The sequence below is a fragment of the Anser anser genome (assembly GCF_964211835.1).
Source record: "Anser anser genome assembly, chromosome: 2".
Classification (NCBI taxonomy): domain Eukaryota; kingdom Metazoa; phylum Chordata; class Aves; order Anseriformes; family Anatidae; genus Anser; species Anser anser.
In genome coordinates, this window is record NC_139721.1 from 48910376 (window position 1) to 48923752 (window position 13377).

The following is a 13377-nucleotide window of genomic DNA, read 5'->3' on the forward strand; positions in this document are numbered from 1 at the left end:
TCATTTATAGCGGTAATTTTGCCATACATCCAAACATGCCTTGCCCAGAATGGAGAGGTTGTTGTAAGTTCCGTTGCATTTCAATAAACACCAAATAGTGTAAGGGAGGCCTGTGGAAGACTATTACCTGGCACTGTAGGTTAAAGCAGCGTTGGAGCTACTCTGATTTATGTCAGGGGCTTAACCAGTAGCCCCTGCCAACACTCATATTGAGGAAGGTGCAAGGATGGTGAACGGATACTTTTGTTTACCTCAGTTCACTTCTGGTAACAACGATGAAGGTCTTATTTGCTGTACCTAAAAATATGTCATTCTTTTCCACACAGAAAATCTGTGGTGTATGTACTCTCATGTAATAATCAATCCAAAAGGGAATTGCTGGCATTTTACTACTGACTTAATGTAAGTCTCTGAAGAAAAATCGGTATCAGGTTTTGTTTGTTTGTTTTTTAGTTTCCAGTTTGCATCCCTGAGAACATACTATCCAGTTAGAGTTTTTTTTATGATTTTGTTTTCTGTGGTCCAGCTGGAAATGTTTGAGTTGAAAAACCAGAATACTGAGACTTTTCCATAGACACGATTAAGTGAACGATCTGATTAGCAGTCATGTCATTTCAGAAACATTAATATAATATCATATCAAATCACATAGCTTACGTGAACTAATTTATGTGAATAACTGTAGTTCAGTTTAGACTTTCCTAAATTATCGTTGTGAACAGCGGTCAGTCATGACCTGAGATGACCGGTTAAGTGGCCATCGTGTCTGAGAACAGAGCTGGGTCTCAAAGGCTGGTAAACATAAACTCACCACACATAAGTAGTATTTATGCATAGATAAGTGATATTTATGGGCACATAGTTTCTCTTGGGATTTGGCTCCTTCTTTGTTGTGGAAATAGCTCTGTTTTAGTTCAGATCAAATACTTCTTTCCTTGGGAATCTCAAGTTTTGGAGATTGTGTTTTGTTAGGTCTATGCTGATGGTCATACTGGGTCTGAATGAAACTCCACGTCTATGTTAGTGCATTTAAAAATTCATCTATACTCCTTCTGCTCTGTCAGCTGCACTGTAGTACTGAAGATGCTGGTGGCAGGCACACCTTGCCTGGAGTTTTATTTCCTCTCTAGAACTTCAAAGTCTTCATTTAGCTTCCTACCTTTGAAAAACTATCAGACATCATCTCCTTTCCAGCTTCCTCATTCACTCAGGATAGGTGTTGAATTCTGAATATATGTTCATTTTTGTCTCAGAAACAACGTAATTTCCTCAATCAGACACGTTAGAAACATCTGTTAATTCCAAGATTTCAGATATAATGATTTAATTTCTTATGGCTCATGTTTTATGAAAGGAATAAAGGGACTTGAGGGGGCAGTAATCTATGGTCACATCATCCGATGATGAGTTTCAGCTGAAGTTGCTCTTTGTATTTCATCTACGTGAAAAATACAGAATTGTTTATAGACTGGCTCATTGTCAGTACAACTAAAGACTACAGCATTGAATGGATCTAGATATGTCCCTGTATCAGGGTTAAATCCTTCAGTTAATACATTTGGTGGAGGTGAACTGTGGAGGGGATTGTTCTCACTGTGGGAACACAGCTAAACCCCACCTTTAATACACATTTACCTGTATTGCAGCTGAACCCAAGAAGCCCACATGACAGAATCATCTTAATTGCATGCAATAGCAGTGGAGGGGGGCCTTAATGTTTTGGGGCATTGAAAGCAAGTTTACTGTATTCAGATGCTTTAAAACGGACCAGATATTCTACTGAAATCAGCTCCTGACTATGCAGCTCTGGTTTTGTGTGTGATTTGGGGCTGGCTGAGCCTCTTCCTCTCCTGGGATGAACATCAGGAAAAAAAAATCCTAACCCTGAGGTCTGTGAAGCTGTGAAACAGCTTCCCAAGAGGAGCATTGGAAGCTCTAATTAAAATTGGACTGGGCAAAACACTTGAAATTACACTATAGGCAGTAATGCAACATTGGCAAGGTGGGTGGAGAAAACGCCCTAACGGGTCTTTTCTGTCTTTAAATTCTGTAAATTCTTGTTCTTCTCTTTTATTATGCTATTTTACCTTTTTCTTTAATGATGACACATAGTGTCATCTAGAAAGGATTATAAGATGCTATTGTGAGCTGAGTAAGATGATGTTAAATGTCAAAAGAAAATGCAACAGTTTCTCTGCAGGTCCATAGTGATTATATGGAGGAAAGAAAGAGAAACTGTAAGCAAGGACATCAGCGTAGTGTTTGTGATCTGTAAGACAGTGGCAAATGTCTGCAATATATGTGTTTATCATTTTGACACTGCATTTCATATTCTCTGCGTATGAAGAATAACCACATTCCACCAAACCTAACACAGGTGTGGAAAAGTCATTTGCTGTAACTGTGTACATCACTCAGATTGCTAGAGAGATCTTCTATCCAAATGTTTCAAATATCCCTGAAGACTTGGACTAAATTATATCTTTTTACATCTTAATTTATAGCGTGTATTTAATCTTAGTATCTCACAAATCTAAATATCTCATCAATTTAGACTTGGGTATAATCATATTACAGTTTACCAGGAAAGAACACTGCCACAATACAATGGGGCTTTGACAAGAAACTGTGCACTGCAGCACTGAAACAGCACAAGTTTGAGGAAAGGGTATAAAAATCGGTCTTTACTGAGATTTTTCTTAAAGTTGTAGTTACATCTGAATAAGTTCCATTTATTTGCTCTACCCCTGTCCCCTCCTCCCCCACGCTCCTTTCCACGTGATGTAGTATTTCACCACTTCCCAACGCAGAGCTTTCTGCAGAAGAGGTCTTATATCATGGCAATCGGCTAAGTAATGAGGCTTCAGACTGAAGTTCTGGAAACCATGTTGACTCTGTGAAACTGAATTTGTAATTCGTCATTACAGCTGCACTTAAGGTTTTGCTAGGCTTGCCTTTTCCACCAGCTTTTCTTTCTCCCCCTCCAGCTCTGGAAAATCCAGCATCCCCTTACTAGCTGCAGACAGTTTGAAAAGTATGGTACAGGGTAAGAAGTTTGGAATAAAAAGAAGGGAAGAGAAGCAGAAAATCTTGATTAGAAAGTATAATTTAATAGAACGTGTATTGAACCAAATGTATTGATTAATGTGGAAGATATAGTACTTATATTGATTCAAACTAGAGATTTAGTACTAAAAGCTGTAAGCCAAAAAGCTGGTGCAGATTGCTACAAAAGTCAGTTTAATGCTGTCCTTGAGAATGCCTTCACAAAGAAATTCTTCTAATGTTTGAGGAGTAGGTAGAATGCGGTATATGTCAGTTTGATCCCGGAGGGTTTTATTTTGTACTCTAATAGCTGTTACGAGCCTACATTATATCCAAGGAGTAATTTTCCTTAGGGGTGCCCAGCTCGCTTTGTGTCAATATTCTAGCATTTTAAGTCACGTACAGTATATGCTTCTGGGAACAGTGCAGGAGCCAGCCAGACTCATAATGGTCTGCATTCATTAATAAAGGCAGAAGCTTCTGTCCCTCTATTGCCCACTACAGGGATGCTTCCCTGGTCTTCAGGGACCCGTACAGACACATTTAAAGAAAGCTTTATTTTGAGTGGGCAGGAGATGAAATGCAGGACTTGCAGGCATTTCCTAAGTCAGCTATATGCCCGAGCACAGGGGTGACCTTAATGGGTCAGAGAAGAATGCAGGTCAAAAGACTTATTATCCAGCCTGTTGGAAACCAATTGCTTTTGTTAAAAAAATAAATAAATAAATAAAAATTGTAGTGCTTAAAGGTTGACAGTAATGTAGAGAGTTCTGTTTTACAACCTGGAACTGTATTGCAGTGCAGTAGGGTTCAGGTTTGTGGGTTTTCTTTGAATGAAAAACAAACAAACAAACAAAAAAACTAGGTGATCCATAATGTACACGGGTAAAGGATTCCAGATAAGTGATAACATGTAGGGTACCATAATTACTTAATCAGTGATGATTGATTACTCATGTTTGTGTTCTTGAACTAAGGAAAAAATAACATGCTGCTGTGGTACCGTTACCATCTGTTGAAATAATACATCTACATTTCATCTTTCTATTTCTTCACTTGTACCCTCTTTGCACTGTTTGTCTGGTACAACCGTGTCTTGCTTCATCTAGTCATAAGAAGCACAAGTCCCATTTAAATCGAATGCAATCACAATTCGCATTAAAAATTCTGATGGCATAGTGTCTGTGGTTATCCGTGGATATTTTTTTCTTCGTTAATTTTGATTCTTTGGGTGGGAACTTTTTACTAGCTAATACATCTCATGTTCTTTCCAAAACACAAAGACATAAAGACATACATCAAACAACCAAAAATATTACCTCTTTTGTCTCGAGCATTTCTGCAAAGAAACCTTTTTACATTTTTTTTTTTACAGAGAAGATTCTTCCACCCAGTGTTATAATGAAATCTGTGCATGTTTTCTAGTTCCTTAGCACTAACAACAAAGATATCTCAAAGCATTTTTATCTAGAAAAGTGGTGGCATATAATTTTATAACAGCTCACGTAACAGTTGGGATTCTGGGTTCTGCTAACATATAGGTATAGGAACAGGACAAACTCATCTAAAGAGTTTATTTTTTATGAGAAATATGTTGAATTTGGGTTCTCCCAGGTAATATACCTGCTTTTCAGATAATACCAAGACAGAGAAACTGGGGAGGTCAGACAGCTTTCCTGGCTGGGTCTGTGTCTAACACAGTAACAAATGCAGTGACACACAGACCTTCTGCTTCACTGTTCCTCCATTTTGTGCATGCAAAGCTTGCATTTTTATTTGCAAACTAGGTTCTCCTCATGAAATTGTAGCTCTTGGAAATGTTAATGCAGCTATTGCTGAGGTCCAGGAAGGATTACGTTAATAAAAAATATTTTCCCTTTCCATTGCTTGAGGAGGAAATTGAAATTTTTGCTTCACAGGGAGACTACCTCATAATTAAGCAGATGTGTTTATATGCAATCAAATTTGGGGGATATTAAGTAGGGAAGCACATGATATCTCGTGTACTTCGTTAAAGATTTCTCTTTGGCAAATGGATGCAGTAATTGCTCCAAACTCAGGCAAAACTATTTTGAAGTTTCCGGCAGAGGCGCATTTTGAGCTCGTGCAGTGTACTTTTAGTGAAGGGCAGCGTGCTCTCAGAGCCACACAGGGGATCTCGACTGTAATTTCGTGCTCTCCCTGGGTGCCCATGCTCCCGTGTCCCGGCCGCATCCCTGCCGGCAGGGGCTCCAAATTTGGCTTTCCCCACCTGCGGGCGCTCCCACTGCCGGGGAGGCGGGGAGCTCGCCGCCCGCGAGGAAGAGAGAGCATCGCAGTCAAGATCCGCTGTGCGGATAATGGAGGAGGATTTTTGCCCTAAATTTTTAAATACAACACCCCTCATAAAAACAACAACAGTTCATAACTGGGATTAATGTTTGCAATTTTCAGTCACTTAGACATGGGGTCTCCAATAGATGGCTTTTGGTGGAGTAGAATATGGCTCTCCGTGGGGTTACAGAATTTTCTTTCTTTTCTTATCTCTCTCCTTCCATCCTTTGCCTGCTTGCCTTGTCAATGTTATGCTTCTGAAGTGCTTCCACTTGGTATTTTTTGCCACTCAGCCAAATAGGTATTTCTCCCTAGTCCCTCACGTTTGGGGAGCCTTAATTACTTTGGAAAGCATGTTGTGTTTTGACTGTTTATAATAAGTACATTTGCCTTTTTGAGGCCCGAGCTGCTCAAAGGATTTCATAATGTTTGTATCCTGCCCTGCCTTGCTTTTCTCTGCAGCACTTGGTTTCTTCTATTGCCTCTTCACTGTATCAAGGGAATCCCATTTTGCATCAGGGCATGGGAGTCGGGGACACCAAGAGCTGGGGCAGGACAGGCCTTAAGTCATGCTTTAGTTTGCCTTCCTCTCATTTGGGCCTTTTTATTTTTTAATTAAAAATGTCATTGCAGCCAGAGTTATGCCTACACATCTAAAACACTTTTCGGCTGCTCTATATGCGACTGTTCGTCCAGCCCCACACTGATCATGCACTGTTCAGGCAGTGGAAAGAAATTAAAATGGGAATGACTGACATGCTTGCTTTCAGCAGATTAGAAACAAAAGGCACCCCCCCAAATATCTCTCTGCAATGTAACAACTGGTATATGACTTCACCTGCTCAGGATCAAAGGAGAAATCGGCATTCAGGCTGCTACCCCATATTTAACCTGTCCTGCGGTTTCTAGGTACTGCAGGGTCTCCAATAAGCCCATGGTGTTATGCCATAAGTGCTGAAATAAATGGGCACAACAGGATGACAAAAGGGCCTACGGTCAGGCTTAACTCTTAATTTCCTTGCTTTTGTGGTTTCAAGTCAGAGCCCATTACCTGACACCAGCCAACATTTTAGTCTGCAGTGTATTGCCACTGCTTTACAGCATTTTGAAATGACTTTATGTGAAGGATAAGAAGCTAGATGAAATCAAGTGGTAGAGTGTATTTTTTTAACACTCTGGCCTTGGATTGTCTGGAATTCCTGCCATCAGCATTAAATCATTTTGCATTCACATCTGGAAACTGCATCTTTGAGTGTCACTGGGTCATTTTCCTTTAATCTTGAGAAGGGCACTACATTAAAAATTCCTTAGTCTTACTGTAAGATCCTTTCCTTGCCAAATGTCCCATGAACTATTGTTTGTGTGCGTGCACAGTTTAGGGAGAGAAAGAGAAAGGAAGGGAGAGCTATCAGACTGGTTTGCAGTCATGCTGGATTTCACATTTGTTTTGCCAAGGCTGTTTCTGTGTGCCTTTTCATGGGTGGCTCTGAAAGGTATGCTTCAGTAGATGTTCACTTCACCGAAAATGTTGACAGCCTTCGGGGAACAAGTTCATCCTGAAGTGCACTAGTCCAAAGGGATTTGAAGACAGATTAAGCTGATAAAGCAGAGAGAGGGGACAGGACGAGCTGAGACCCAACTATGGGACGTGCCATCCATCCCATCCCCTCTGGGTCAATGGCACAAATCTGGTGCAGATTAAGCAGGGCAAAATTCATCACTAATCAGTGGCTGTTCTGTTATTTGGAAGCAGCATTCACAGACTTTGTCCATTTTCTGAGGATCAGTTTACTTTGGAGAAGACTTAACATGCACTGGATTGGCTCCTTGCTTTTAGCTCAGTGCTTGTGTAGGATCTGAGCCAATGCAGGCATTGAAATAGCATCTCATCCCTAAAAGTGGTCGACTAGATTAGGGCAGCGGCAGGAAAGAGGGAGATACGTGTGTTTGCTGCTGCATTTGTTCGCTACCCATATGGGAAAGGAGAACTGCAGGTTCCAAGGTCCATGTTGTGCCACCTCGCATAAGGCACTGCATTCACTTGAGGAAAAATATTGGTGGTTTTTGGAGACTGACGGAAGGGCTGTGGCAGCCCCTCCTGTTTTCTCATCAGCCTTTGATCTCTCTGCTAGGCACAGAATGACTCTTGGCCAGAATATACCGTGCTACACTATTAAGGGGAAATAAGTTTTAATGCAATAAAATATTTGAAGTGATGCCACAGTCTAGGAAGCACTGTCCATTTAGCGTGTTTTTTTGCTTGTTTGTTTGCTTTGCTTTGGTTTGGTTTGATTTATAAACAGCAAGGCCTTTTCTGCAAAATAAACACACTTCTCATTTGCATAACATATAAACCATCAGGCATATGTAAGCAGACACCAGAACCACAGGACTGGTGTGCAGTTTCCCTGGGGCAGGTCTGCCCAAACGTACCTGGAGACAGTGTGTTTGCTTTCTGGTGACCTATGGAAAGAAAAGCGGTGTGAAACAGCTGGGGTCTTTTCTTTGAGAAAAGACACTTCTTCTGGCTGCTTTAAAGCAGGGAGGAGTCAAAGATATTTTCTTTCCAATACATTATTTTGTGTGATGTTGGTAGAAATGCCTATCCTGTGACTAAGCTGTCTCTTTTTGTTTTGTTACAGAATCATACGATGACCCAGCATAGCAGTTAGTGCAAGGCCCATCTCTTCCAGAGGATTCTTTGTGGCACAAAAAGGGAACACGTTTTACTCTTTGCACGAAACTTTCATTGTTAATGTATATTATTCAGAAACATTGTATTGTACCATAAAACTTGTATTATCGAAACTGTTGGATGTTCATGTGTTTGAACTTTTGAGCACCGGATAGACTTCCTGTATATAAAGTGTTGCACATGTATTATGTTGTCTGATACTAAAATGGTCTTATAAAGACAAGTGGACTTGGGCCCTATTCAAGAAGGATAAAAATAATAATAATACTGTGTGAGGGGAAAAAATAGCTTAAGAAAAAGTGTCATTTTCAAGGAGGAGGGAGAAGGTAATAGCTATGTTCCATTACAGCTCTGTTTGGCCTTCCTTTTGTTTAAACTTCGGTCTAGAAATCTCTCTCTTTTGGTATACAAACGGATGAATCCAAGACTATTTTTTATTGCTGAAGATTCTTGCAAAAATATGAAGAGACTCTTTCTCACAGAGCAGGAACCCACAGTTGAATAAGGCCCGTATATATATTTGTAAGCCTTGCGATATGACAGATAGCATTACCATATATGCAATAGTTGTTATGTAGATTGTCAAAGAATTTTTTTTTCTGGATACCATTTGAAGCTTTGAGTGTTCAAGACTTTCCTTAATGATTTCACACAGCCAAATTCTTGAATCAGTTGAACTAACCTGTATGTTACTGTTATTAATGTTTACTCTGCGGTCTGAACCTGGAGATTACTGGAATTGTTTTCCAAAAGGAAATAAATTCAGTTTACCATTATGTGTGAGCGTGCTTGTGTCTTGTCTTTTTCCTTTGAAAGCAGCATTGTTGTTATTGCTCTTGTAGTACCTAAAGGACCACCAAGATCTGGAATCCCATTGTGTCAGGACCCATGAAGTGGTCAGTAGCAGTAGGGCACTGCTCTTGAAGATGACCATTTAACTAAACGTACTGGTAGAAAACTAAACATACTGGCCCACTGCAAAGCAATATGTGCTTTAGGGTAATATTCACTGTTTTCCGCTTTTATTTGTTTGTCTCCTTTGGCAGTTTCAACAATTTCATGCCCATACACTTGACATGTTGGTTGCCAGAGGAGTCACCGCACATCTTCTGTGTATAATTATTGGCATATTTCAACAGGATACTATTTAGTGAGTTGGGTCTAGCACCAACTACTGGGATCCCCCACTGCTCTGCCAGATCTGTTCCCTTCACATCCCTCACTCTCTCTTCTGACACGGGTAGCAGAACTGGACGTGGTGCACACTGCGAGATGATGCTCTGTGGCACCACGGCCCTGGGGGAGCTGTTGCAAAACCTCACAGCTTTGCTGGGGTCTGAATTGGCTCCTAGCTGCCTGCAGTTTTGAGAAGCAGAAAGGGGATAAAAACTAACCTTGCCTACCAGTATCCCCCCCCTACTCCAGCTCACCTACAAAAGAAGACCAAAACAACCCATTCTCCAGCTATTTTAGTATCCTATCCTATGGCTTGAATTGCTGTATTCATCCCATGGAAACCAGTGTTGCTGACATACTGCAGCTAAAGAGCTGCACATCACAACAGTCCAAATGGCTGGAGCTGCTTGCCTATTGCTGTCAGGGTAGATATAAAGTGTGATTTCCAGTTTGCTGGATGCCACATTTTGACTGTCCACAGATGGAGGACGGAGAGGGAAGAAGTAAAGTCTAAAAGTCTCAGGTTACCAGATATTTCAAGAAAAAAAAAATGTGTCATGTTTAAAACTCCAGCTTTGAGAATATTGTGCAGACTTTGCCAAATACAAAAAAGAAATTCCTGGGTTTCATATGAAAATCTCATTTGTGCTGACAAAAGGATAAATACAGGCACGAGTACACAAAGCTTGTAAAATGCCAGTTCTATTTATAAGTCAGAAAGTGTTCCCATTCTTATTCTCATTAATATATTACTCATCTCAGCCAAACTGAATGTGTTGATGTGTTCTTTATTTTTGACAGATACCTTAAAGGATATAAGACATTTCAGCCTTCATGTGTGAAAGTGTGACATATTGGTTAAGACTGAAAATAACATGCCTCTAGTAGAGTTCAAGTATATAAGAAATATTACACCCTACTGTTTTTGTAAATGCCAGAGTGCCACTGAGTTGAGACAGATGGTAGCTGGGAAAGATGCAATCTTATAATCAAAAGCTAAAATATGTCAAAAATATGTTAGCAAGCAAAACATAGCATATTACTAGCGTCTCATGTCATGACAGCTTGCAAAACATGCAAAGATGTTGAATTTCTAGATATGTAAATAAAGGAACAATAAACAGAGCAGCAGCAAACGTGATGAAGACTTTCTGCATCGATTGTCCCCACAGTGCAGTGCCGGGGAAGGCAAGGGTCTTAGGCCACGGGCAGCCCCAGGTGGCTTCTAAGAGCTGGCTACTAGTATCAAGTGCTGGAATCCTCTTACCTTTTCCAAACTAACAGGTTTCTCGGTGATACCTAAATAGCTGTTTAAATAGATTACGGAAGACATCTAAACTTCCCAATGAGAACTGAGTGTTCCGCGGGGAATTACCACAGCATTTAGAAAGATCAGCGAGAGGGGCAGATCATCTTGCCTACAGAAGAACAGACATGGCTCTCTGTGTGTGCACGTGTGCATTTCAGCTAGGGCATGCCTTTCTCTGTCCTGGGTCAGTGAAAGCTAAAAGGAGCCCCTCCTAATACCCTTAACGTAATGCGAAAGGATAAATCTATTCGGGAGGTGTGTGGACAGATTGATGGACAAGGTATCCTCTTACCTCTGAGACTGGCTTTATTCCCAAGATTTCAAGTGGACATGAGTTTTACTGTAAGTGATAGTTTAATAAAATGATTAGTCCCTCTGCTTGTTTGCCAGAGCTGTGTTTAGATAACATAACAGAGCTAAAGAAGGCATAAATATGGAATTTATATTGCGGAAGTGAAGCAATCCACCCAGATGATACCTGAGCTCAGGATTTATGAGGAAATACACTGATTCTGTATCTGAACAAACCATGATCCGGGACTAAATGGGTATTAGGCCTTTATGATATTCAGCTCACCAAAATAAGAGTTTTGACCATCACGTACATCTTCATAACCTTTTGCCTAAGTTAGACTTCCCAATCCATTTTAGGTGCTGCAGCGATCAGGGAGGCTATCACGACTTCTTAGATTCACTCCTGGTGCAGTGCTCTCTTTGTTTTCCCTGACTGAGGAGTCGCTATATTAACATTAGTCCAAAAACTCACAAAAAAAAATAGTTCAAAGACTCTGCCTAGGACATGTTAACAGTTCTCATGTCCTTCTTCATAGCGTGTAGAAAGTTGGAGCCCTCTCCACATCTCAGTGCCTAGGCTTTCATTAGTAATTCTGGCATGACCAGTCACTTTGTTTCATTACCACTGTCCTCAACACCAAAAAGAGACATCCCTTCCATACCAACATATGGCACCTTCTATTTATAACAAGATTAAGAATTCATTCACACCTTGATTGAATCCTGCTTTATTGAGATGTCACAACAGATTCTCACAGCCTGCAAAGGGAAAGACTTACAAATGTTAATATTGTGACAGGTAGGACACATAAAAGTAAATGAATTATAATTGGTGACAATTAAAAATTGCTCAGTGTGAAAACAGTATATTGTGCTGCTGTTACAGCCGTGTCTAAGATGGGGCAAGGTGAAGGACTCTGTAGAATAAGACCATCCCTGAATTCAGAAATGTTACCTTGATTCCTGTCTAATGTGTTCAGTCATACACTGATGCTCAATTAATGTTCTTGAGCTCCTTACATCTTGGTGGGCAATGTGCCATTCTCTTTCAAGCATTTGCTTCAGTGCTCTGTAGGAGCACAAAAAAATAAACAAGATTAGGCCTATTTTACCAATTCCATTTAATGCATCCCTTTTCCCTCCCCGTGTTGCTTCCCTTGTTTGTATGCAGAAGATTTCTTTAATTATTATTATTGTTGTTACTGTTGTTAGTGGTAGTAGTGAACTATGAATGCTATAGTAATGTGCTCCCTCAGGAGCTGGGAGGCCCCCGGCCACCAAGTCTTGCGTGCAGATCTTCTTCTGTGTGTGGCACACAAAAGCCTGACAAGGTCTCACTCATGTTTCAAAGCTCTCTCTCCTTTCAGAGCTATTTGTTATTGTCTCCACCATCACAAGTTTAAAAAAGGAAAGTTAATTAAATATGGAACAAGACTGAGCAACATCTTTTAAACCATCATGTCATTAGAATTGGATCCCTCTGAGAGCTGCTTAAAAGGGTTTTGAGAACAATGACTGTTCAATCAGATATTTATGGGCATAGTTATGTAAACACACTCTTTATTGTCTATGTATATTTAATATAATTATCAGTTTTGTACTCAGACTCTCAGGAGACCCAACAAATCACAGTGTTGCTTTGAAAATGTCAGCAGAAAAGACAATTATGTTGCGAGCAAATATTCATAAATTATATTAAAAAGTCCTGTGAAAACATACCCTGTGTTGCAGAACTGCTTTTGCACTAGCAGAATCATCGCTGTCTTTCTTTGATTTAAACTCTTGGAAGTAACAGCGATGTTGCTTGAAAAAAATCTTTAATACCAAAGAGCATTCTGTTCCTGACTGGTGGGACAATGTAACTTGCAGACAAATTAAAGGGGCTCATTATTAATATGCTGGGATCTTTTTAGAGATTTCTAAATATGGTTTATCGAAATTAGAAGCAAAAAATATTTGCACTCCAGTGGCTAGGTACTACATCACTTACTGTACTTTTCTTCTTTTGTGAGATGATTCCTGACAACTTGCCATGCTTTTTACTTCCTTTGCTCATTATGTTTTAGAAAAAAAAAAGTGGAGAACTGGGACAGTGTTCAGTAAATTAAATGTGCCATGCTTATGCTAAACCAATACGTGTGCTGGAGTTTGATAAACACCTAGTAAGTGCCTGCAAATCATTTCTACTGCAAGATATACAATCAGCATATCAACATCTTAATTAGCAGCTAATGACATTTGAATGGGGAGGTTAACGTTAAGCACACAAACGCAGTTTATTAAAGGGCAAAATAAAATACATTGAAACATTTCAATCTGTATTTATTTTTCAGTATAAAACACCTGGGTTTTGTAGTAAGCAATCATTTGTACGAGTAGTATCCCAATCCTTTGTTATATTTTGGAATAAATCTCCAGGAATAAAATGTCTTTTCTGGTGCATCTGATCCTAGTGATCAATGGGAACGTTGCGCATGTTGGACAAGCAGAAGATAAAATTCTGCTTCTTTTTCAGGAAAATGCGTTTTATCTATGCATCTATTTT

The 13377-nt window shown here is 39.9% G+C and overlaps 1 protein-coding gene across 11 annotated transcripts in view; it reads left to right on the top strand.

Moving 5' to 3' along the window:
* ZNF521 (zinc finger protein 521) overlaps positions 1-8826 on the top strand; it is a 231772-nt gene extending 222946 nt beyond the window's left edge. For all 11 annotated transcript variants that reach the window (XM_083821822.1, XM_083821825.1, XM_083821826.1 and 8 more), the window contains one exon: positions 8001-8826. In XM_083821822.1, the coding sequence (XP_083677948.1) occupies positions 8001-8030 (30 nt within the window). In that variant the 3' untranslated portion in view covers positions 8031-8826. The remainder of the gene's footprint in view (positions 1-8000) is intronic.
* The last annotated feature ends 4551 nt before the right edge of the window (positions 8827-13377 follow it).